This window comes from Gopherus evgoodei, chromosome 1, assembly GCF_007399415.2.
Source record: "Gopherus evgoodei ecotype Sinaloan lineage chromosome 1, rGopEvg1_v1.p, whole genome shotgun sequence".
Lineage (NCBI taxonomy): Eukaryota > Metazoa > Chordata > Testudines > Testudinidae > Gopherus > Gopherus evgoodei.
Window position 1 is genome coordinate 256599532 of NC_044322.1, and position 26574 is coordinate 256626105.

The window sequence follows — 26574 nt, forward strand, 5'->3', positions numbered from 1 at the left end:
ATACTGTATACTATACTGTACTGTGGTTGGGAAGTGCCCCTGGCTTACCCCGCACAGGCAGAGCCCGGTGCAGCCAAGGACTCTAGGAAGCACCTTTGCAGTAGCAGCGGCAGCTTCTCCGGAGAACAGACTCAGATTTTGCTGGGAATGCTCCAGGCCCACCTCTTCCCACCCCTACTCCACCTCCTCTCCCGAGCACACCATATCTCTCCTCCCCCCGCGAAGTCCTAAGCCCCGCCAAACAGCTGTTTGGCAGGGCTTAGAACTTTCTGGGAGAGAGGGGGAGGAGCGGAGATGCAGCACTTCCCCGTTCCTGCCTCTCCCTCCCAGAAAGTCCTAAGCATGAAGTGCTGTGAGGGAGGGGGAGGAGTGGAGAAGCCCCACATTTCCACTCCTGCCCCTCCCTCCCAGAAAGTCCTAAGGACTGACAAACAGCTGTTTCACAGTGCTTAGGATTTTCTGGGAGGGAAGAGAAGGAGCAGAGACATGGTGCTTCCCCACTCCTGCCCTTCCCTCCCATAAAGTCCTAAGCACTGCCAAATTTGGTGGTGGGAGAAGCGCTGGGAGAGAGGGGGGTTGTCGGAGAAGCGGAACTTGTGCAATGCTCCCATGTAAAGTCGCTGCCTTTCCACAGAATCTTACAAGCAGGCAGCCAAACAGCGTTATAAGGGAGCATTGTACAACTTTAAATGAGCATGTTCCCTAATTGAGCAGTGACGTAACATTGAAACAACATTAAGTGGGACAATGTTAAATGAGGAGTTACTGTATTTATTCATTTTTTTAACCAACTAGCTTTAACTGATGCTCATTTTGTATTTTCTTTCCTTGAATATTCTTGAGTTTATGAGCAGGAATGTTCTATGAACTAGTAACACTTAAGTTTTTACCTCACTATATTGACAGAAGGCAAATTTCAAATCCACAATCACAAGTTTTTTCACTGGAAGCCTGATTCTGAGAAAAACACTGGTCCAGTCCTACTGAATTCGCAAGACTAGAACAGAACCAATCCCATGCGAACAAGGCATTCAGTCAAAATTGCTTGGATATAAAATACTGCATAGTTGTCTCCACAATGTCAATAGGATTGTTGTAAAGGTTCAACTACATGCATTCATTTGCAGGATATGGTCCTTAGGACCTGAACTAAAACCAAATGAATTCAATAGGATCCTTTCCATTGACTTCAGTGGGCTCTGGTGCAGGCCTACAGTAACATTCAAGACAATCATAGAGAAACTGGACATTATGTTGTTAGAATTATCTTTTTCTAGTACATCAAAAGCTTTCAAGGTTTTCTTTAATGGTCATATACGATTTAGTGCAAAATTTATAATTTAGAGGCAAGTTACAAAGTAAGTGCTGTATATGACAATTTTGCTACCTTGAAAGGAATAGTATCATAAGCTCTATTTGTTTTCAAGTGCTAGTATACATGTATTGTTTTTTTATTTCCTTCCATCTGCAAAGAAATAGGTTGTATCAAAACAATACTTTATGAGAGAGAGAAAAATGAATATCTTTGCATAAGGAAGGAATATTTTGGCTCAAGTGAAATTCATTCTTAAGAAATTATTATAAACTGTAAAATACTTAGAACAAGAAGAAAATCTATTTTAATACAAAAATATGGATACAGTTCATCTGAGGAAGCCAAACCTTCTGTTAATGTAGGTGTGATGGACATGGAGCTTGGACACTGGATGTGATGAATCCATTCTTGTGCCCTAGGGTGTAGGTGGTGGTTTTGGTGATGAACAAGACCCCTGGCTATCAAAACTGGTTGCCTGGCCAGGTAACTGAAAGAAAAGTTTTAGTTTTACAATCATCATTAGATCTCTCCACTCATCATGGTTGTTTCTGAGGATGAGAGAGTCGTAAGGACCCTCTCCAAAAGAAGGAGCTGAATTGTACCCCAAATGAAAAGGACATTTTTAGGAAATGAAAACTTAATCTGAAGTAATTTTTATGCCTCGGGACACACCCTCCTGGAGAATTAACCATGGTAAAGAAACTCTTTTAGGGGGGATCCCATAAGAACTCTCCCTGAATCATTCCACTTGGGTGTGGTTTGCTTCACCATCTACTGAGCTGCAGTTCTGTCTCCAAACCGTGCATATATGCTGGAGAATCCAGGAGGAGGCCAGGAACCTCTGTGTAGTGCCCTCTGAACTGTTCTGGCTCCAGCTTCCTCTCTCTCACACACTCCCTGAGAGTGTAGCTCCAGTAGACACTCCCCAGCTGCCACAGCCCTTGACGCTTCTTTAAGGGTGGTTCCCCACAGTAGAGGGAGCCATGAAATAGTCAGTGCTGCCTCAGGTTGCATCAGCTCTCAACTGGTTTATCTGCAAGGCTTGATTGAAGAGAAGGGGTGAACAACATTTGTCCCCCTGACCCCAATCCTGGCCTGCTGCCTAATGAACACAGCCTGCACCCTCCCAGCCCTAAAGCCATGACTCCAATGGCTGTTATGCATCCGGCAGGATGTGGTCCTAAGATATGGAAGGGGATCTTCTCAATATTCACAGTAACACACAGAATTTTCCCTGCATTAGGATTAGAGGGTTCAAATAAGTGACTGCTTTAGCATCCCTGTATGTGGCTACTGGTGTGCAGCCGCAACTCAGCCTACTTAATGGAGAAATCTAAACTCAATATTTTAGTTACACAACTCTCTTTAATGCTAATGATTTCAGATCAGAAAATGATTGCCCTTGAAATATTTACATTTGCTACTCCCAAGTAATTTTAAGCAACCCTTGGTAATCTCAGAATAAACAATAGGTAGCATCTAAAAAGATTGGAAAGAACTTTATCTCAAAACCTTGAGAGCAGAGCAAGACAACTTCTGAAGTAATACTTTCAGATCAAAAGTAAACTCCTAAATCAGAAACTCACTGATTAAAATAACGGCAAAAATCAATACAAGCATTCTTTAGACGTGAACCGAGTCATAGACTTCTTTTGACTGTCTGCTACTTAAAGAAAATTCAGTCCACAAACATAAGAAACTTCAGGTCCTATTCAAGTGGAGTGCAGGAAGGCTGAGGAAGTAAAATCCATCTCTGAAGCCCAGGGTCAATTTCTGACCCCTGGCCTGCCCCAAGGTGGATCTCCATACCAGCCTTTGCAGGGCAGTGGAAAGTTCTTTTCTGCAGTATGTAAGGTATGGTCAGGCATCCCTGTTTGGCCGTTCAACCCTTTCTCCCCCCCCCCCACACACAACTCTTAGGCAAGATTTAAGTGGTGTGGAGGTTCTTCCACAAGGTCCCCACCTTACTGATGTCGTGATTCTCAGAGGCTCTTGGAAATGAGTTATTAAATGCAGAGAGATATAGCAACAAGTTGGCTATAGAGATACTCTACTTCTTACCTCTACCAGTGGATGCCAATGAGTAATAGGTTTACGGGGGTAAGCCAGCATTTCATTCCAGTGATCTCTTCCAAGTCCTTCAGCATCGAGTCCTGTCCTACACACCCCGATCACCTCATTGTGTCCTACTCTGAGGATTACAGAAGGGCAGAGAAAGCTTTTCTTAATGCAGATAGATTTATTAACATCTTTGACCCATAATGCAGTTTGATTGGTTTAGCGCAAAATGTTGTTGAAGATGCCCAAAGTGTGCACATTGTTTTTATTAATCATTATTGTTATATGTCATATATATCCCAGTCAGGTCTGGGGCATCATTTTGTCAGGAACTATAAAATCACTGGTGAAGAAATTGGCCCTGCCCTGGGAAGTTTACAATTAGAACCCTGCAAATCTGTTGATATCCACTTTATATCCACAGATATCTGCCTCCGTGGATGCAGATATCCATGGACCATGTTCACAGATTGGATGCAGATACAAATTTGGTGCAGGGCTCTACTTACAACCCAAAAGAACAGGCAAAGAGTTGAAGACAGGGTTAACATGCAAATAAATGACCATAGTTTTGAGTATGCGGTGTTGAGGCTGTGTCGGTCCCATGATATTAGAGAGACAAAGTGGGTGAGGTAATATCTTTTATCAGATCAACTTCTGTTGGTGAGAGAGACAAGCTTTTGAGCTTACACAGAGCTCTGCTTCAGGTCTGGGAAACTTACTTATTGTCACAGCTAAATACAAGGTGGAACAGATTGTTTAGCACCAGTAGTTAACACACATTTCAAGGGACCATTCAAGGTGAAGTAGCCCAGTAGCCCTCCAATCACAGGGATAAAGGAAGGCAGGGTGGAAGGGGAAGCAAAGCAATTGGGGATGTTGTTAGTGGGTTATAGATTGTTGTAATAAACCATAAATCCTATGTCTCTGTTCAGTCCATGATTTTTAGTGATAGCAGAGTTATGAATTTAAGCTCCCAGAGTTGTCTTTTGAAAGTGTTGTGCAGGTTTCCTTTGAGGATGAGGACCGAGATGTTAGATACGGAGCAGGGGTAGGCAACCTATGGCACGCATGCTGAAGGCAGCACACGAGCTGATTTTCAGTGGCACTCACACTGTCCTGGTCCTGGCCACTGGTCTGGGGGGCTCTGCATTTTAATTTAATTTTAAATGAAGCTTCTTAAACATTTTTAAAACCTACATACAACAATAATTTAAATATATATTATAGATTTATAGAAAGAGCTCTTCTAAAAACATTAAAATATATTACCAGCACACGAAACCTTAAATTAGAGTGAATAAATGAAGACTCGGCACACCACTTCTGAAAGGTTGCTGACCCCTGATATAGAGAGACCACTTTGTGAAAAGTGCTGACCCACAGGTGATAGAGTGCTTTTGTCTGTTATCATTTTCCTGTGTGAGTACATTCAAGCGTGCAGTGATTGTCAGATTTCACCCACATAATTGTTACTGAGGCATTTAGTGCACTGGATGAGGTACACCACATGTTGTGATAGGCATGTGTAAGACCCGTGGATCTTGAAAGATGTGTTGTGGGGGGTGTTGATCATTGTAGCACTGGAAATATTTCTGTAGGTTTTGCATCTGTTGTTCTGGCAAGGTCTGGTGACACTTTGAGTTGGTGTGTCCTGGTCTGCGGGGAACTTGCTTGATAATGAGCTTGGAGAGGTTGGCAGGTTATTTGATGGAACAGAAGTGGGGGTTCAGGAAAGATTTCTTTCAGGATGGGATCCTCATGGCATATGGGTTGTAGTTGTTTGAGGATACCCTGTATGGGTTGCAGTGGAGTGGTAGGTGACAACTAGAGTTGTGCAGTCAGAGGGTGGGGGTTATTTCTGCATTGGAGCAGGCTCTCTCAGAGTATTTGGGTGGCCCATTCCATGAGATGATCTACTTCTCTGGTGGAGTGTCCTTGTTTGGTAAAGGTGGTTTAAGTGTGTTAAAGTGTGTATCCCAAACTTTCTCCTTGGAGCATAGCATATTCTGTGGTATCTAAGTACCTGGCTGTAGCTAACAGATTTCTTGGTGTATTTGGGGTGGTTACTGGCTCTACGAAGGTAAGTGTGGTGATCCATTGATTTCTTGCATATAGTTGTCAGTAGGTTTTGAGTGTCACTAGTTAGTTAGTTACATGTCTTGCTGTTGTATTTTAAATTGTGGGGAGAGGAATGATGAATGGGAATTGGAGGAATGAGGGTCCATGCAGGATCCAAGAGTAACTGGTGATCTTAAGTATATTTTTCATCTTTAGTCTGTTATAATAATTAGAACCTCAGGTACAGAAGCATAAAAGATAGGTCTATGCTTCTTGTCAAGGCATTCCAGGGTTTAACTATGACAGGCAAAAATCTTAACACCAGCTAAATGCTTAATAGCTCTTACTCCAACATTGATCTGTTATGTGACCTTGACCAAGTCACTTCCTCTCTCTTTCTCATTTCTTCCCTCAAACAGGTGATGATACTTATCTTCCCCTTTTCCTACTGCTTGAGCTAAAGGAATAACTCAATTTGCTGGAAGTTTTACAGACTTACAAACCCCTTGCACGGTATAGCCACAGGGTTGATGGGGGGAGATGGGGATGGGATAGACAAAAACTCACACTGTTAACGTGTGTTACATTTATAACACAATTTTCAGTCATGTTTAATTTTCTCCCTACCATCATTAATGACACTGATTAACAGAAGTAAATGCTGAAAGCTATGGTAGCTTTGAATCCCCTAGCAGAGGATTCAAAAGTGTTATTTTAGTGACACTGAATTTATTTAAAAAAACAGACAGTTAAAATAATAAATCAATTGCAATAGTGAGGTAACCACTTGCTGAAGATTAATATTTTCAGGGAACAAATTGCACTTACCGATCGTAGTCCATCACAGCAATGGAGAGGCTGACCTGGTCCACATTCTCTGGGGGGATATCGAAGATGATGGCCTCATTATAAACTGGGTTAAGTGTGTTTTTCTTTGTAGTTGTTTTCCGCTTTTTCAGCCTTCGACCCTCACACATCAATGAGACTTTGACATAAGGATCTGAGTAACAGGAAGTCATTTTCATACACTGGTCTCAATGCAGTTGAAAGATAAAGCGAAAGAGCCGCAAATTCTTAGCAGGTTAACATTCATGAAAACCTAAGTTGTATAGGTATTAGTGACATAAGACAACCAGAGCTGTCTCTTCTGCAATTTCAATTTCCCGCCTACTCAAAAGAATGGTGCAAGCAAACAGAATAGATACACCCACCCCACATCACACACAGCCAGTAGCTCTAATTTAGACCTCTCCACCTTAACCATTTCTCTTGAAGGTTTCATATAATAAACATATAAGTTACAAAGTAAAAGGAGGAGATTTTCAAAAGTGCAGAGGGCAGTTAGGTACCTAACTCCAATTGAAAGTCAATGGGAGTTGTGTGCTTGGAAAATCTCTTCCCACATTTTTAATGCTTAATTTTCTTTTAATTATCTTCTGCTATTATTTTAAAAGGATGGAGTAATCCCCATTGTCCTACCCATCCAGAAAACAAAGCAAAACTTAATTAACTAATAAACAGATAAACCCCAAAACTTTGTAGGTGAATATCAAAGTACAATTTAATGTAAACTAAATCAAAACTTTTCACTGGATGTAGAGATTTTTGATGCTCCACTAAAGGAGTGTCTTTTGAAGAGCAGTTCCATTTTGTTAGTGTCTTTGGTACAACAAGACTGTTGATTTACATGTTTGTCTCACAGTGCTTTCTGTATCAAGTTAATTTTACAACTTTAAAAACAAAACAAAACAAAACACCCAACAGTCCTGCAAACTCAGCCTGAACTCTAACAGCTAACCAGTGTTTTATCTCACTCAGCATCAAAATAATCAATGTTGGGATGGCCAAATTATGCCCTCTCTTATACCTGCATAATCCCATTGTCTTCAGTGAGTGCACTCAATGGCTATTGCTTTCAATGGTTTTGCACAGAATTGTTTGGAACTTTGTAAACAATGTGGTTGATCATGCAAAAGATGAAATAGAATCCTCATTTTACTCTTTTTGAGCCATGTTTTCTCTGCACAGCTAATAAAAAGAAAAAGCAGGAAACAAAACACCATATTTTTTTCACAAAACTGAGCAGATATGACTCAGCATATTCAAAATACACATATTTGTTGAGTGAGAAGTTGTTGTTTTAATATAGCCACTTTTCAGACGAGAACTCCACGCTGTTAAGTGAAAAGAAGCATACCCACCTGAAGCGCCAGTTACGTCCATGGCTTTGAGGTTTCTACATTTGATTACTGTTAACGTCATTCGTCCGGCAGTAGGTAAATAGCAAAGGGAAAACATGATTTCACCCAAATCTATGCTTTCCTGAAAAGGAAAGTTATGGTTAGAATGTTGTGTATTATGCAAATAGTTCAAACAATCCAAAACTGTAGAAACATTTAAAAATGAATGCAGAAACCTATTTTTCTGAAGATCGAATCTTATTTAGATGTGTTTATAAAGAGATTATAAATAAACTTTTCAAAAAAAATTTGAAGTATAAAAATTAATTAGAAATGGAAGACTATTTTGGTGACTGGCTTTTGAGTTGCAGATTGAGGACTTTTGTTCAGGAACAAGCTTAGAACTTTTATGTTCCAGGCTGGTGGGACCAGAGCCTTGTTGCATTCAGAGTGAGGGACAAGGAATGCTGAATGTAGGATCCTTGCACGCCATGGCTCCTTAGAAGACATGGAGAGATACTAATGTCAGCTCTGGAAGGGATTCCGTGTTCTACCCTCCCAGCCAGGCAGTAAGGTTGTAAGGTATATTCACATAAATTTAAACCCATTCCACAAATGTATGAAAAATTTGTGTGGATGTGAAAAAATTGCCTCATTTTGTGAGCATTTAGAGAGGTCATTATACTTGAAAAAGTCATGAAGCTCTTTATCATTTCCTTCTTCTGTGTTCTGTTGGTCAGAGAGAAGGAAGGAAAGAGTAAAGTAACATTTCCTGCGCTACCTTATTCCTTCCTGGGTGCAACATAACCTTTAGGAAGATGATGTACCAAGCTAGGAAAGATGGACGAAGTCCAAATATTTCTTCCTCTGGAACTTACTCATCATATTACATAGAGATATTATTTACATGCAGGAGAGAGATGCTGGCCAGAGACAGAACAAGAAAGTAACATGGCCCTGTTGTATAAATATGAAGCTTGACAACTGAAGAATAAAAAAAAGATATATGAATTATGGACCCATTCTCCCACCCATGTGTACAGTAATTTTCTTACAAACTCAATATATTTACAGCAGATATGGTAGATTTTGTTCAGGTATCTTTCTTCAGTGAAATCAATAAACAAAAAACAACAACAAACACTTTTTAAACCTTAAAAACACAAAAAATGAACAAAAATAAAGTCATATAATAAGAACTAAAGGCTCAGTCCAATACTAACTGAATACAATGGAGGTCTTTCCATTGACTTCAAAGAGTTTTGGCTCAGGCATTAATACCTGTAGTTATATATGCATTGAGAAATGTGCTGTAGCTACTTAATCTTAATATATTTGCAGTTGGTTGATAAGTATATCTTGTTACTGGGCCATTTATGGTAAAACAGTTATGGTACGTGGAGGAGAATGGAAATATTTTACCATAATATGCCAGATTAATAATGCCTGTGTAGAAGGTGATACAGTATGTTGCTGATAATTATGGGCTCGATTGGGACTCTTCATTCACATTGGTGACAATTACTCTCCTGAGTAGTTTAATTGACCTCAACGGGATTTAAGTGCATGACTAAATTTAAATATATGTTTAAGTACAGTCTTTTGCAAAGGTAACCACGGGCTTCATTGCTTTTCTGAATCAGAGCCTCTAACTGTAGCTCTAAATTTGAGAATGTAGGTTTCAGAATAGCTTTAAATTCTTTCTCTTACCATTAATAAATGCAAATAACTGATTGCCCATGCTGTAAAGTCATGTGTGTGAAAAAACTAAAAATAGCAGATAACTTAAAATTTGGATGGTACCTGCTTGTGAGTCCCAACCTGGTGATAATTCAACCTGGTGACTCAGACTTTCTGAGCACCATAGATATAGTGACAATCTTGGAAGCTTATTCAGATTGAATTTTGTGCAGGTCAGCTTATATCCCATTCACATGTAAAATAGTTTTCTTGGGGTTTTGTTTTGAAAATTAAGAGGTTGATAGCCATGTGCCTATGCAATTTTCATTGCTTGACAAAGTTTCCAAATATGTCAAAATGACTTTTGCTCATATTCAGTCCACATCAGATGGAATTGGCCACTTCACCTCTTCTCATACCTCTTATTTTGTGACTCGCTACTTTCAATTTTATAAATTACAATGCATTAAAAACACTTCTGGAAAATATGAATAAAACATAAACAAATGAAAACTGACATTTTCCCACCCATTCACGAAAGGGGTGAAAAGCCTTACATTACATTTAACAGTTTTTTCATAACTGCACTTTTATTCTAAAACAGGCCTTTCAGTTATTAATATTAATTTACGTACATGGGGCCAGATTATGACCCATGTATCTGCATGCAGAAGGTACTTTCTTTGTATGGATCCCACCTCATTTCACATGGACAGAGGGTGTAAGCTATCTTCATATCACCATCCCCTACATGCTCCCTCCACCCCCCCCAACAAATACCCTACAGATGCTTCTTAACATAGTCTAAGGTCCATGCTGTAGGAGGGGATAGAAATTGACTGGCCAAGGTAAGAGAGTGGGCTGGCCAGAGGAAAGACAAGGGGGACACACATCATCCTTCCATTTAGTCCTGTGGTTATTAAGAGAAAGAGACAACATAGCCCAGCTGGTACTATCATTCCTAAATAGCCTTTAGAATCCATGACCACCTGGCTGACCTGAGGGCTACCACAGCCAAGGGGATGCCTTGGGAGAGTCTCTCTTTGGCTTTATCATGCATGCTAAGGTTTACAGCTATGATTTGCGATCTTAAATAGATTTTCTTTTAAATTAGATTTCCAAACACTTCTAATGGAAACGAATGGAACCACAGTTCCCAGAATACTCATGTAACCCAAAGTATCAGAATGTTTGTATCATTTTTTTGTTAATGGTTATTTATTTTTTAAGCAAGAGCATGGTGCTTGGCACCATACCCAAAGCACAAATCAGAAACAGATTGTTCCTGAAGTGCTTGTACAATTATATCTGGGCAAAAATTACTGAAAGAAATTGCAAATGTTTTTTAAAACTTTAATGAAAAGTTGTAAGCAAAATTTCAAATTTACTAAAGCATTTGACCACTCCATAAGCTAGTTGTAAAAACAGCAAAATATTTTATGGGGAAACTTTCAAAAAATAAAAATCACAACATATTTTTTGGACTTTTCAAAATTGAGAATTTTTCCCCGGTAGTTCTACTTACAGTTTAAAACCCAGACAAATATGGGGCAGGAAGATCCAGAGGATGATGGTAACTTAGATCTATTAAAAACATTTCTTACAAATATCATAATTCAAATGAGAATGACATGTTATGACTTCATGATGTGTAATCTTTGGTTCAGAAGGCGATTGCTAGAATTATTCATGCATTAAAAAGCTGGCATTGAAAGTGTGTGGAGATGTAAGTGATAATGTAATGCAAGGGTGAGGGGAATATAGCATTATAGCACAAATTATGTAATATTTGGAGTGGACACATTGTGCCCAATTCTTCCCTCAGAAAGCCAGATGCAGAGATAATTTGTTATACTTGAATGGAAAAGTTCTCATTGTACGGACTTGTAAATTCTTAGGATAGTTACCATATCTTCCTCTCTGCATTCTGCAGTGCTTAATAAATAGTAAATAAATAACAATTCATGGCCCTAGATCATCCCTTTTTTATCCATTTAACTATTTCATATGCAATGTAGATGGAAAATGACCTTGAAAAATTACTATTCAAACACCAAGCATTTAACAATATGTTGGACATTGAAGAGAGTATGCAGATTACCTTGAATGTAAAGGAAAACATTATTCCTACATTTCCAAAGTATTTTCTGTTCCACATACTGTTAAATATATCACAGAAGGAAAACTGAGGCACCTGGAAAGCACGGATATCACAAGAAAAGTACGGTTTTTGGAATGGCCTACTCCAGTTGTACTAGTCTTATTCCATTGCAGTACATTTATATGGTAATTCTCTAAAGTGACCATCAGCTAGGAATAGATTGCAGCTGCTTTCAGCTATAGTACAGTAGACCCCTGTTCACCCAAGCCTCCATTAGCCAGCTTTCCATATTAACTGAACAACCAGCGCACACACTGAAAGGTTGTTGATGCAGCAACTCCCTGATCGTGCAATGAAAAAGAGACCCTTTCATCTAAAACAACTCAAACTGTTAGATTTTTTCCAGCCATTAACAACATGAGTGCTGTTGTACTTACCACTGTGCTATATAAGGTATTATATTTTAATGTGATACTTTATGCATATGATGTATTGTTATTGTCGTTAGTTGTTACCATTGGTATTGCTGTTGTTGCAGCTTAGAACGATCATTTCTGCATTTTTAAAAACTGGTACTGGTTACTAGAAGTAACGGTTCATGTATACTGGAAATAAAGAAGGGGGCTATGTTTTAATGCTTTTCCAGGAGTGGTCAGTTAGTTTAAAAGCAACTCTGCATCTTTAAAATAATGTACAGAAAGCTCTTAGACCATTCTCCTGATTATGAAAATTTTGGATTATCTGATCTGACCCCGATCCCAGTTAGGTCAGATGAACGGGGTTCTGCTGTATTATAACTGCTCAGGTGATTTCACCCATTACACTGATGTTTGTGATCTGATGGCTGCACTACTGGCCTATTGTAGAGCCAGTGTGCTTCAGATGCTTGCTATTCATAAATCAGGCCCAAATGCTTGGCTCAATGTCTGGGGCAGCAGAGGGGAAAGGATGGGGGGGATCTATCCATCCAGGATGCAGAGTGGCTGAAGAGCAGCTCCACAGAGGTTACTATGGCCCAATGAGCCCTCTCATGGGATTTCCCAATCTCCACAGGCTGAAGGCTGTGTTTATGCCTAGAAGCAAGGCTCTCTATACCCTTGCATTTTTCAGAGTCTGGAAGAAGCGGGCATTTACTGGAGCTCATGAAGCACCTCAGACTCCTGTACCAATGGTGAAAGACAAACAGTTGCTCGGGGCAGAGGGGGGAGTGGAGATCTAGCTCATGCCCATGCTCTGACAAGCTGGACTAGGTGCTCTCCAGGGCTGCAAGAACAGAGCCTGAAGTGACTAGTGACTTATGACCCCATCCTCAACCCCACTGGCCTTATCATACGATGGGACACCAATGACAGGCAGTGGGGACCTTGGAAGAATTCCTGAGGAAGCCCTGGGAGTCACGGAGGAAGAGGAGCAGGTCTACCTAGCAGACCTAATTGAGGAAGCCCTCCCTGAGGAGCCTGGGGAGGACCCAGAGCCACTGCAGGAACCAGAACCCAAGGCTGGTAAGTTACAATACACCCCCACGCTCCCTGGAAATATTCCCTCTTGCTCCAGAGATACATGCCTGAAACAGGCCCCTGCCTCCAGCTCACTGCTCCAATCTGACATGATCCCCAAGCCAGACACAACTGTAAATCAGTTATTTTATTGAAATTCCATACATCACTGTAAAGAGTTTAGCGAAAGCTATAACAGATAATTAAAAAGCAGTCACTGTGCTCCTGTGTCTGTGCTTTTCTTGGCCAGCACTAAGACTGATAGCCCTTGTGCTGTGCAGACTGAAAAGGAGGGAGGAAGAGAGGGAGTGGGTTTGAAAGGGCCCAGGTGGGGAAAGAACAGTTTTGTGACATTTATGTTTGTTCAAAGACCCAAACCACTCATCCCACTGATCCCCCATCTTTCCATCCCCATATGAATGGAATCTGCATGGAAGCAGGATGGGGGTGGTTGGTGGCTTGGGTGCTGGCCTGCCAACATCTGGCAGGGGAAAGGGAGCTATCTGATTGTCCAGCAAAAGCCATAGTCATTCATTCTCCCTGTGACTATTTCAAATATTTATTACTGTTCCCAGTCCTCGGTGTCTGGCCTTTCCCTGCACTGAGCCACTCTGCAGTAGCCAGCAGAAGATAGAGTGGATGAAGCATCTGCTTTGCCAGTTGCACACACAGAATGGTATGTCCCTTAGCAGTAGAGAGGTAACAAGCTTGAGGTGTTAATCTGAAAGTTCAGGGGAAAAAATGCGCTTGCAGCATGACTCTCTATTTCCCTGTCATTTTCCAATGCTGGTGGCTGGACATGGGCCTGAACTTTCTGGTGATGCGGGGAAGGTTAGGGGGAGGGTGGATGTTCTTTGTGGTTCTTTGTTCCTTTTCTATGGAACTCGATCAGCTAGCTAAAAAACTTCCTCTTGAATTGTCTTCCAGTTCCATAAGCATAATTCAGCAAATTTTTGGTGTAGGAGAGATTGAAGCTGGTTGTTCAGGTTCATTGGCAGGGCAAATGTGCTTGGTCCAACTTTGTAGCTCTCAAAACCCCTCCACTCAGCAATATGTAGGGAGGCAACCTTCAGAAGAAACATTGCACTGGCATAGGAGGCCAGATCTCCTCCCTGGGACTGGTAAACTACTGCTCTTTTCCATCCCAATACCCCGAAAACTGCTCTGTTCTCCAAATGATGCCTGTATTTTCAAGAACAAATAAATGCCTAGTAATGTACCCCCAGAAGGAAACAACCCCACCCCAAATGGATCCTTGATACACTGTAAACATTACAACATTTTAATAACAGTACTGTGGGAACCTTACCATTATTTGCCTCAGCTCCTTCCTTGTGGACTGCAAATGTTATCTGAGAAGGAAGGATGTTGTAAACAGTTGCATTCCTGCGATATTAAAAAGTATCAACATTGTGGCCTTCAGGAGCACAGTTAAGTTGTGTGTGTGTTGGGGAGAGAGTGTTCTTAGGTTCCTTCAAAGGAGAAATTAAATATAACGCTACTCTTGTGTTTGACTCAGCAGTATGTTCTGATGCCAGCAGGGTACCTATTCTGCCAGGAGGGCAGGAGCAGCACTACAGAGACAGCAGAGGCAGGCAGACAGACCTGAAGCATTTGCTCATTGGCATACACAAGAGAAGTCAGGAACAGTTTTGCTTTCTTTGGGTATGGGAATCAAGCTCTTAGGCAGGGTGGGGCACTGATGAACCAGTTATTGAACCTAGAGTCATGCCAGAGGGAACGGGAGTATGCCCAGTGGGCAGAGGATCATGAACTCATGCAGTCACTAGTACAACTGGTGGTGGAAAGCTTTTGGCAGGGCCACCCAGAGGATTCAGGGGGCCTGGGGCAAAGAAATTTCAGGGGCCCCTTCCATAAAAAAAGTTGCAAAACTATAGAATATTATATTCTCGTGGGCGACAGTGGCTTTTGGGTCTCACCTGCTGCTGGTGACACTGCTCTTGTTTGGGAACAGGCAGCAACTCATCCTCCTCCTACTGCTCTTCCAGATGCCTCGCAGGCTGCTGCTGATCCAACACTAACATGCTGGTCTCCTGGCACAACATCCTTCACTGGTACCCAAAAGCCCTTGGAGGAGAACCATCCCCCCCCAAAGCATACAGATGTGGAACAATGAGCCTAAGCCATGCCTTGTAGCCCAGCCAGTGTCCATCCCTCAAACTCAATGCAGAAGATGTCCCCTCATCTCCCCTACATAATTTTTTTCAGTCATTCCCCCCTTGTCAGGGGAAGAGGAAGGACAAGGAGACAGGTCCACAGAAAGTAATGTTTGCACATAGCTCAGGGAATTCGATCCAGTTTTTGATTCATTCGCAGTTCCAGTTAAAAATCATTTCTGTTCTATGTTCCATAGATCTTTTAAATAAAAGTTATTGTTCACGTCACTTGTGTAGGCACCTTGCTTTCTGAGTATCATCAATGGGATATTTCCCACTCGTCAGCAGCGTGCACAGCAATGACTATCAGTTCTGTAACTTTCTAATGCAGTGATGCCATAGAAAGACACTGAATTTTCTGTCCCTCCCACAACTCCTTCCGCCCTGCAGCCATGAATTTCCCAATGTTTAACAAAAAGAGAGAGCGAGAGAGCAGGGTTTATGACAATGAACAAAGCTCTCAGAAAACTGTTACTGTCCAATGCACCAGAACAAAAATCAGAGAAGTTTACTTTAAAATGTCTCTATGGCTTTGTCAATAATTTAACTGACAATTCAGAGAAAGGAAACAAAACTAAATTAACACTGATATCTGACGCTGAGCAGTGCTTTTACAACCCTTCCTCCTTTCCCCCATCAAACAGTCATGACATACAACCAGAGGAGTACTCCTGCATAGTGGCTGATCAGTGCTGTGATCACTAGTTGCAGAAAACGTTGTGAGGAAGGAATGAGTGAAGCCACTCCCCCCCCCCCCCCAACCCGTACAGAACTGTTTTTCAGTTACTTTCAGAATGATTAAGTACTCTCCAGAGAGCACTGTGAAACAGAGTTGTTAACATATAACAAAAAGATTGCTTAGTGCTGGCACTGAAGTGCTTATACACTCTTGAAACCAAAACCACAGCCAAAGGTATTGACTCTGAGAAGCAATCCTTACATAATGGTCTGCTTTCATTTGGTACATTAACATGAGCTGCAGGGATCAAAACCCACCAATGGACACCACAACACAACTATATAGCAATGCTCTATTGAGCTTTTACAGCAGCACTGTAGCATCACATAGTGTCCTTTGGTGTCCCTTGGTATAGTCCAAAGTCACCTTCTGGCTCCCCACTGTTCCCTGGTGTGCAAGCAAATAGCACCACAAATTTCCCTTGCCCTCTAGGAGCTGTGTACACATGTTTGGGATCTGGCTGCCTCTCCTGTGCCTGCTCAGTCCAGAAGTATTCCCCCTTATCCTCACATACGTTGGGAAAGGCACAGCATATTATGATTATGCAAAATGCATAGAACACATTGCTATCCAGAAGGCTCCAGTATCATCAAGTTTTCAGCCTCCCAAACACACACTCCACCACCATTCTGCAGCTACACAGTCTGTAGTTGAATTCTCTTTTTCTTGGATCAGCAATGTTGGGATACAACTTCATGAGCTAAGTTAGGAATGGGTCTGTGGGGTGCGCCAAAATGAATGTCAGGCCAGAAACACTGTATATAACCACATCATTTCTGGGGAATAAAGTCCCTTCTTTCCCACTGCAATACAATCCTAATCCCTTGAGCACCCTGGCATCATGGACTTTTCCCATGTTCCCAACATTGGTGATCATGCACCAACCACTGTGGTCCACTAAGACATGGAGAATGAATGAATTGTAACTTTTTGGTTCACATACTCACTTGCCCCTTTTGGTGGGTAAAGTATTGGGATGTATGTTCCATCGATGGCCCCTGAACAGTTCAGAAACCCCTTCCTCTGAAATCCAGCTATAATTACAGGGACTTGGGTTATGGCAATCACTTGTGGGTAGATCTCAGTATTGATAGCCTGGCAAACCTATGCAGCCACCACCCTGACAGTTGACTTCCCAACCTCAAACTGGTTTGCAACTTACCAGTAGCTGCCAGGTGTTGTAGCCACCTCCTGTCCTGTTATGAGTTTCTGAAACTGAGTGGCATGGCACTGGAGGGTTGGTGCAAGCTCCTCACACAACTCCATGAAGGTATGTTTCTTCAGCTGGAAGTTCTGCAGCTATTGGTCATCCTTCTAGGTTTCCAAGACGATGTGGCCTGACCATGTTGTGCTGGGTTTCCGCAACCAGAAGTGGCAGTCCAGCCATGGGCATACCACTGCAATCGCAGAATTCAACATATCTTTTCCATGAGACTATAGTGGATTTACAGTCATCCTCTCAATCAGCTGTCTTCAGCATCTCAACTATTTCTGGACCTATTCCATGCAGTATCAGGGAATGAACCTGCATGAACATTTGTCCTGCAAGCAGGAGCAGAACCATATCATTATGGACTTGGCTCTATGTCTTCCACACAGTTTGGTAGAAAGGAGAGGTGAGTGAGAGGTGCCATCACCAAATGTGTGAAGGTGGCATCTAGTACCAGCAACACAAAACCAGGCAATTCCCAGAGTGTCTCCTGTGACACATAGGTCCCTGGGATACTATCCCTGCAATGGTAGTGCTACCATCCTGTACCAAAAATGAGGCAGCATGGATGCAGATATATGCCTATGCACAGGGTCTAACTGTGCCCAGCACTGCATATGTAGACACTTGGCACTGGTATGGGTTCTATGTATTAGTAATACTTGGAAAAGTACATGGGATGTACATAAGGATAGACATAGCTTGTATATTTTATACACCCACCCATAGTATTCTTTTCTAATAGTTTGGGTCCCTTTGGGTAACATTTTTGAAGATGCCTAAATGACATAGTAGCCAAAGTCCCATTGACTTTGAATAAGTTGTAGGCACCTAAATCACTTAGGTGCTCTTGAAAATTTTACCCTATATCACTTTATGTCAGACCAGTTCACTAAGTTTTACCTCAGCCACCTGACCAGAGTATCTCAGTGCTATCAGACTTCATAAAGCCAAGGTGTAGATTGTCTGCAAAGTTCACTTTTGTATCTCTAAAACACTTGTTTATATGACCTCTTACTCAAGAGATACAAGCACAAAGAATTGCAGTCCAAAGTTAATCAGATAAGTATTTATTTAACTATAACATCAAGAATTAAGCTTGCCAGAGCTTATTTTAGAAGCAGACTTTTATACTGAATGTTTTATTTTATTTTTATTTTATTAATAATGGCTACAGGGTTTTTTCTTTTTTTTTTTAAGGCAACTCCAGTGAAGTTTCCTGAATTTCATTGGTGTGTTGTGAGTTTTTCCTCTTCTTAAATTAAATTAAGGTTTCAGTTAAGAGCTAACCTTACTGACAGATACTGCTTTACTTTCAGCTCCACACTGCTCATAATGATTCACTGCCAAAGGCTTGCAATAACTTGTACAAAAAAAGCAACACTGAGCACAGATACAATAAAACATCCACTTGGTGTTGAGTATCTTTTATCTATTTGTTTCCTTGTTGTGAACACAAGCCATTATACAGAACCATGGAACTGAAACAATGGTAAGCACTATACCAGCTTACATTTATTTCTATTGCTCCCTGTTTACATGACGAGCCAATACATTTCTGTCATGGTGAGGCAAGAAAGAAATACAAAAATAGGAGAAACAAAATTCAAAATAAAGGTGTCAACTATTCATATCAACGCTATTATTTAATTATAGAATATAGATTCCTTAGACAGCATTAAATTCTTATTCTTCACTTAGGGACCAACTCTACGACCACTCCTAAGTGACACTGAACATGTAAAGCTCCTGCTAGGTTCAATGGGAGTTTTGTGTGCTCACTGTCTGTCAGTTGGGGGCTTGATCCAGGGGCCACTGAAATCAATGGATAGACTATCATTGTCCTGTTATCATTGTCATCTGGCCCACTGGAGAGAACTAAAGCTCTGTCCATTCTCTACCTCTACCTACCTGTGTGGGAGAAGTAGCAGCAATTCTGCAAATGCTGCTATGCATGATGCTGGTAACCATGCAGAGATGTAAGGAGGTGCCTCATACACCCTTGCTCACCGGTGGAGTGCACAGGAAGGTCCACAATGTGGCCCTTAGGACTTTAGTTGCTGGATAAAGCTTCCCTCTTTCCCACTCAGACAAAGACTTATGGGTTTCCCCAGTTGTTCTCAATGGTTTCCATATCAAATGTCTTCAGTACACAATTAAAAACACAGTTCCATAGCTGCAAGCCCTGCACACTCAACTGGGGATCAAGCAACGTTCATTCCTACTGTGATACCATCATCAGATATTCTAATCCAACTGAGGCATGTTGGTGATGTAGCTAACCTGAAACCTGGATGCCTCCAGGGAAAGATATTGCAGTAAGAATTCAGTAATTCTGCTGATGGGAGAGCTGGGACCGATTCCATCTCACTTTCCAATAGCTTTGCGGGTTCTACAATGCTAACAGGAACAAAAAGCAAACAGGGAGCAGATCTGTGAAGTAAGAAGGTGTCATTTTTACATTATCATATTTCTGACAATAACTGCAGTCTAAGCAGTTACTGTATTGTCACATAGTTATTCCCTCTCTGATTTTTCAAATTTCCCAGCTAACTCAAATTAACTCCTTCAGCAGCATTTCTCAGTTCACTACTGCCATGGGCTAGTTAGATGTTACAAGGGCTGTATTGTTTTATTCATGCTAGTTAGTGATTAATTGCTAGTATTAAAATAATAATGATCCATTTAATTAATACTGAATTACAATGGACATCCCCTAAAATACTGTTGATGACATTAATACCATTCAGATTATTACAATGAAAACCAAATAAATTAATAATCATTTAGGCTATTATTAATTAATATTTAGGCACTTTACCAGAACTTTCCTATTAAGTAGAATGTAAATGATTTTTTAAATACTATATATTGTGTGACAATAAAATAGAAAAAATATTTGTGGGCACCATTTTCTACTTTTATATGCCATTATCTAGATTTATAGCAAACCATTCTACACATCTTCTTTATCACCACTTCTTGGTTCACTTTCCAAATGAATCTAATTTAAGCTATTATTTTATTAAATAGTGGGTCTTTTTTTCAGTTTCAAAAGATGACTTAAAAATACCTACAACATTCTCATCTTCCTCATACACATACTCCAGCAGCATCAATTAGCTCTAATACAGAGTCTCTAAGTGTTACATTATAAGATGCTATTTTGAAAACCCAAATTATTTAGGACCCTATTCTGCCACTTTTACTCACATTGCACAGTACCTTACTCTGGAATACTAACATTAATTTCAACAGAAAGCTGGCAGAATCAGGTTCTGAGATAGTTTGAAATAACAGGAAAGAACAAAAAAAATATTTTCTGATTTTTAGGGACATTTGAATGTTCCTGGTTTCCACCAAAAAATATCTGAATGAGTTTTAACCTATAGAATAATTGCATGTTCCAATATCCTATCAGGAACTAAATAAAACAATATTGACAAATCAGATTATTTTGTTTGTTGGTTGGAAATTAAAGAGGAGATGGGGCTTGGCCTCCAAGAGTTAGAAAGAATTGCTCTGAAAATTATGTTACAAAAATCATAACTGCACTAGAAGAACAAGTGTCATGTCAATGAAAGACTACATAGGACTCAAACTGACAACTGTGATGTTTATCTGTCTGTGTATTATGAGCTCATCATTGTGGTATTTACCTTGTAAAAATTACATGAAATCACATGGGCTTTTCAAAAATGCCTCAGGCAGATAGGCGCACTAATCCTATTGACTTTCAATGGGATTGATTCTTTTCAAAACACCACCCCCAGATGATATTTTGTTCTCTTCCCTTATTCCAGGCACATGAATTTCATTTTTTTTCCTTCCCAGCATCATCTATTGATTTAGTTATTCTGCTCGGAGATTAGTGTTATTGTGGGAATCTAGGCCAAGGAGATGGGTCTTACATTTTGACCTGAAGAAAGTGATTGCTGGTATTAAAAGCTGCTAATAGCTCAAACAACATCAGCCTGTCCAATTAGCCTCTGTCCATAACTACAAGAATAGCATGTGAAGCCTGAATAAGTCTAGAGTGAGGTCTATCTGATTGCCCATTTTTTAAAAAATGTGGTTTGCAAACACTTACACCCTATTCAGTAATACTTTCCACTTATTCAACTTCAAAGTGCTTTACAGACAATAATTAATCCCATATTACTGCTTTAGCTCTTGGATTTAACCTTCACTAGCAATATTGTGTCTATAAGGATGCACATCTTGCACCGTTACTATCTCCAATTTACCTGTGGGGAAACTTTGACACAGAGATGTTAGTGACTTATCCAAGAACACAGGAGTCATTGTGGTCTAGGACTCTAGAGTTTCTTGTTCCAAGTCCTTTAATGAGACCACTATATAACATACATCTACCTATTGGTAGTTTGGTATCCAAACGTGCAGAGGCACACAAAGATTAACCTGAATAGATTCTAAATTTATATGAATAAAAAGCAGAGACTTCATCTGTACTTATACAGCACCCAGTACACTGAGATGCCCATCCTCATGGACGCTTAGGATCCTACTGTAATGTAAATGTAAACAGTATCAGGTATCACTAATGTGGGTGGCATATGGATCGGATTTTGAAAGTATCAGAGGATGGAAGGTTATACAAGAATACTTAAACAGGGCTGGAAGGGGTTAACGTGGCCAGGTAGGCTATTCACTCCACATGCTTCACCTGGAGGAAGAGCCAGGGAGCAGGGAATTAATTGTAAGCAGGCTTAGCTGGGCAGGAAGAGGCGGGGCCTATAAAGCCAGGAAGCTGGCAACAGATTGAGGCAGCAGTCACCCCCTGGTGCTTCCAGAAAAAGGGGGAAACCAGGAGTGGTAAGAAGCAGTCCAGGGAAGAAGCAGTGGGGGCTGGGAAAGTAAAGCCCAGAACCACTGGAATAAGGGCCCCTGGACTGGAACACAGAGTAGAAGGAAAGCCAGGGTTCCCCTACCAGCCACTAAAGGATTAGCACCTGAGGCAGTGAATGGGAAGACTGCCCAGGACTGATGAAAGAAAGATTTTGATAAACGCCGGAAGGGGGAGGCACAGACAGTGACCTGGCCAGAGGGCCAAGTCACGAAGGAGGCCCTTTATTTGGTGCATGTTGCACCAGTCCCCAGATCCAGATCCAGGGTTGGCTCCCAGTTACTTACAGTGTCAGTAAATCTCTGGGCATGCTTCGTGTGTACTGGGAAGCATGTCCGGACCCATTGGCCAGAGGTAATAAACCCTACAAAACAAACAAACCGGTGCAAAACATGGGGAAGATGAGAGCGAGGTGAGGGGGGAAGAAGTATCAGAGATACATGTCTATGGGTGGTGTCTCGTTCCCCAAGCACTGGAGTAATATGAGCTGAGTAGGGTCCTTACTCCTGCTCCAAACATTCAATTTTTAAAATGATCTGCTGATCACTAGTACAGGAAGGCCAGCTTGTGGTGAAATCCATTTCCACTAAAGCACATTCACGTACCCAAGCATGGCTTTTCTCATTCCACATTCATGGCACTGAAGGTAGCAGAAAAGTGCATAAGTCAAAAATAACCTGTTCAGGGTGTAAAGTTCACTCTCAATGTCTGCTGAGTCAGTTTGAGCACCTATTTCTCAAGACATGACCCAAATCCTATGGACCTTACTGGCCTGATCCAAAACTTTTGCATCGTACCATTGACTTCACTAGACTTTAGAATAGGTTCTTAGAGCATAAATTCCTCATCTCATCCACTTAAGCATTGCTTAACCCAGTGCAGAATTGGCCCCTCAGTCCTACAGTTTCTGCAATGTAAGAATTGGAAATCGTTAACACTAACCTGATTTTCAGGAATATAAAATAGCTAAAATAAACTCCAAAACAACCCAAACCACAAGTTCATTGTAGCACATTCCAGCTTGTATATATTAGTGATTTATAATAGTATCATTTTATTTTGCCAGTAAAAAGAATACAGTCAACCACTGAAAAAATGTTGTTAATAATTCAAAGATTCAAAAAGTCTATGAAGGCACAATATGATTATACATAACTACAAGTTAGTTTAATTTTCACGTGCTCACTGGTAATGGTTTCTAAGTAGTAGCCACTTAGAAAACAGGCTATTTGCACTAGCAAAATACTGTTCATAAAGTTGTGCTTACAGTTATAAGCTGCTTGCTGAACGACTGAAGCTCCAAACACAGCTGCTACTTCTTAAACTGCACACTTACGGTTTGAAATTGTAAAATAGTGGTTCATTAACACCAAACAAGATACTACCATGCTAAACTAAGCACTATAATTAGGTGGTTTTGTCTCTCAATGCTGAGGAGAGTTGTACTAATGTCAGCAGCCAAGAACAGCAATAATTCTCAGCCACATGCATATTAGCATCTCTCTCCCAGTAGCACTATTTGGTATGACATTCTAGTCTGCTCAAAAAGATGTCAAAGAAGTTTAGAATGATGAGATCATTTTGGTTTATCAAGTAAAAGATTTGCATTTTTGCCTGTTCTAAAGGACCAATGAACATTTAAATGTAAAATCTCTCAAAACCCACCAGAATTAATAATAATAATAAAGCAATGCCTTTGGGCTTCATTTCAGCAAAGAACTTAAAGCACTAATTGAAGTTAAAGCATGTGAAAGTTAAATACATGCTTAAGTACTTTGCTGGATCAGGGCCTATGCCAATGGAAAGCTGGGATTTTAAGTTTTAAAGCCCTGAATGTTCATCAGAAATGTAAAGGGATGTTAATATTTGTACCTCAGCTGTAATTTCAATTAAAGTCTAAAAGATCATTTGAGTCCCATTTGCTGCTGACATCATGAATATTTGCTGTTTCCACATTCAAGAGGAAGATGTTTGACTTTTTCAGATATTATAGTATGATATTTTCTCTACTTAGTCTGATCTACTTGTGAAATCATCAGCAGTATGAGTCTCAAATGGCCTATTAGATTTAGCTAGATAGGGTGACCAGATGTCCTGATTTTATAGGGACAGTCCCAATTTTTGGGTCTTTTTCTCATATAGGCTCATATTACCCCTCTTCCCCCCCCACACCCTATCCTGATTTTTCACACTTGCTGTCTGGTCACTCTATAGCTAGAAATGGAGCCAGCTGGTTTTTCTTTACCTTTTGTGTGACTAACTGAATTTTCAGATATTTAATATACTAAAACAAATATATTAGCTAGTTGACACTCATGCTTTTTTGTCATCTATAAGTAGGGCCCTACCAAATTCATGGACATGAAAAATGCATCAGAGACTGTGAAATATGGTCTTTTGTGTGCTTTTAACATACAGTTTTCATGGGCAAGACCAGCATTTCTCAAATTGGGGGTCCTGACCCAAAAGGGGTCACGAGATTATTTTAGGAGGGTCCTGGTATTACCACTCTTACTTTTGCTCTGCCTTCAGAGTTGGGCAGCCAGAGGGTGGTGGCTGCTGACTGAAGGCCCAGCTCTGCAGGCAGCAGGGCCAGCTCTACAGTTTTCACCGCCCCAAGCAGCATGCCGAATCCCCTGTGCCCTTAGGGCGGCAAGCGCATTTCCGTGGTTGGCGGCAATTCTGTGGCATCTTCTATGTTTAGCTGAAGCTGTCCTGGACAGCTAAACATAGACGCTGCTGCCGAATTGCCGCTGCCACAGAAACGTGCCTGCCGCCCTGAAGGCACAGGGATTCTTCTTCGAGTGATTGCTCATATCCATTCCAGTTAGGTGTGTGCACGCGGCGTGCATGTTCATCGGAGAAACTTTTACCCCAGCAATCCTCGGCGGGTCGGCTGGGCGCCCCCTGGAGTGGCGCTGCTATGGCGCATAATATATATCCCAGCCGACCCGGCCGCCCTTCAGTTCCTTCTTACCGCCCATGTCGGTTGTTGGAACAGTGGAACGCGGCTTAGCTGACCTCCACATTCCCAAGCAGCTCATAGTTTTTCTTATCATTGTTATATCCATAGTTGTAGTTAATTGTTGTTATATATATATATATATATATATATAGTTAGTTAGTTAGTTAGTTAGTTAGTTAGTTAGACTTAGTTAGTGTTAATAGTATAGTTGTTAGTACTTGTTTGAGGGGATCGGGAGTCAACCCCTTCCCCGCACCCAGACCCGGAGCTCATGCCTGGCTCACCGGGTTTCAAACAGTGCTCGGCCTGTCACAAGCCTATGCCGGTAGAAGATCCCCATGACCCCTGTCTAAAGTGCCTCGGGGAGTCACACTTATCGGCTAAGTGCTCAATTTGCAAGACATTCAAGCCGAGAACTAAGAAGGAGCGGGACATCAGGTTAAAGCAGCTCCTCATGGAAGTGGCCCTGACACCTCCGTCCTCGGCACCGAGCACAAGCCAGCCGGTAAGCAAAGGCACCCCCATGGCACCGAGCGCTGCCACCAAGGACTCCCGGCACCAGCCCCCGCCGGCACCGAAACCTACTCCGAGCCGCTCCCTTTCCCCGAGGTCGAAGACGGCGAAGACCCAGGTGAACCTGCCAACACCCGCCTCGCAGCCAGAGCCTGCACCGAAGTCGGACCGCCCAGCACCGATACCTGCTGTGGCACCGCCTAAGCCGGCACCGTCGACTCCAGCCTCACGAGGGCCATCGAGTCCGGCGCCTGGCAGCTCCCCGGTACCCAACGTGGTAGAGCTTACTTTGCCGTCTACCCCGGAGACGTTTTCTGCGGCAAGAGATCTGATCGCGATCACTGATGCGGCACCGCCCTTACCCCCAGCACCGCCGGTGCGGGTACTGCAATCAATGGGCTAGCCGACCCTGACCAGACCATCATCTGTCAGCGTGGTGGACCGGCACTGCTCCAGATCGCGATCCCGCAGACGCTCCAGATTGAGACGTCATTCCCACTCTCAATGGTGATCCCGGTCTCGGCACCGTTCCCCTACTCAGCACTGTTCGGACTCCCGGCACCGATCTTCACCTCGGTATCGTTCAGGCTCCCGGCACTGGTCAGGCTCCCGGCACCAGTCAACATCTCGAGCGTCAACCTGATACTCGCGGTACCGCTCCAGCTCCCGGCACTGTACCAGGCACCGCACCTCCAGGAGCAGGTCAAGGCAGAGAGACTCGAGATCTCGGTCGACCTCCCGGCACCGAGCCAGTCGCAGGTCCCGGTCTCACTCTCGGTACTGATACGAGTACCGGCACCGGTCGCCACGACCGAGGGGTGTGAGGTCCGTTGGGACTTCGGCTCCAACCTTCGCTGCTCCACCATGGCCGTCCAGAGACACGCCTGCATCCTCCCAGGCGGACAGCTACTACGACCGGGACCGGGATCCGGAAGTACCGGTGGGTGTGTTCCAGGACCCCCGTCCACAGGACGTAGGATCCCAGCAGTGGTTCTTTTGGACACCCTGGGTGTACCATCAGGCCCAGGGTGCTCCCCTGGTCCAGACCCGTTCTGCTACCTCGGAACATCGGGTACCAGAGGCCACCATTTCCCGCCCCCCCGCGGTTGAGTCGGAAGAACAGATACAACCAGACTCCCCGGGGCAGCTGGAGCAGGAACCGACCCAGGAGCAGAAGACCATCCAGGACACACTCATCCCCGGAATATCCTC

The 26574-nt window shown here is 42.1% G+C and overlaps 1 protein-coding gene across 2 annotated transcripts in view; it reads right to left on the reverse strand.

Moving 5' to 3' along the window:
• Nucleotides 1–747: 747 nt before the first annotated feature.
• The window catches only part of SYT10 (synaptotagmin 10), a 56672-nt gene continuing 30845 nt past the window's right edge, over nt 748–26574 (reverse strand). For both annotated transcript variants that reach the window (XM_030543745.1, XM_030543738.1), the window contains exons 4-7: nt 7636–7756; nt 6263–6434; nt 3377–3506; nt 748–1802 (exon numbers count right to left, since the gene is read on the reverse strand). In XM_030543745.1, the coding sequence (XP_030399605.1) occupies nt 1731–1802; nt 3377–3506; nt 6263–6434; nt 7636–7756 (495 nt within the window). In that variant the 3' untranslated portion in view covers nt 748–1730. The remainder of the gene's footprint in view (nt 1803–3376; nt 3507–6262; nt 6435–7635; nt 7757–26574) is intronic.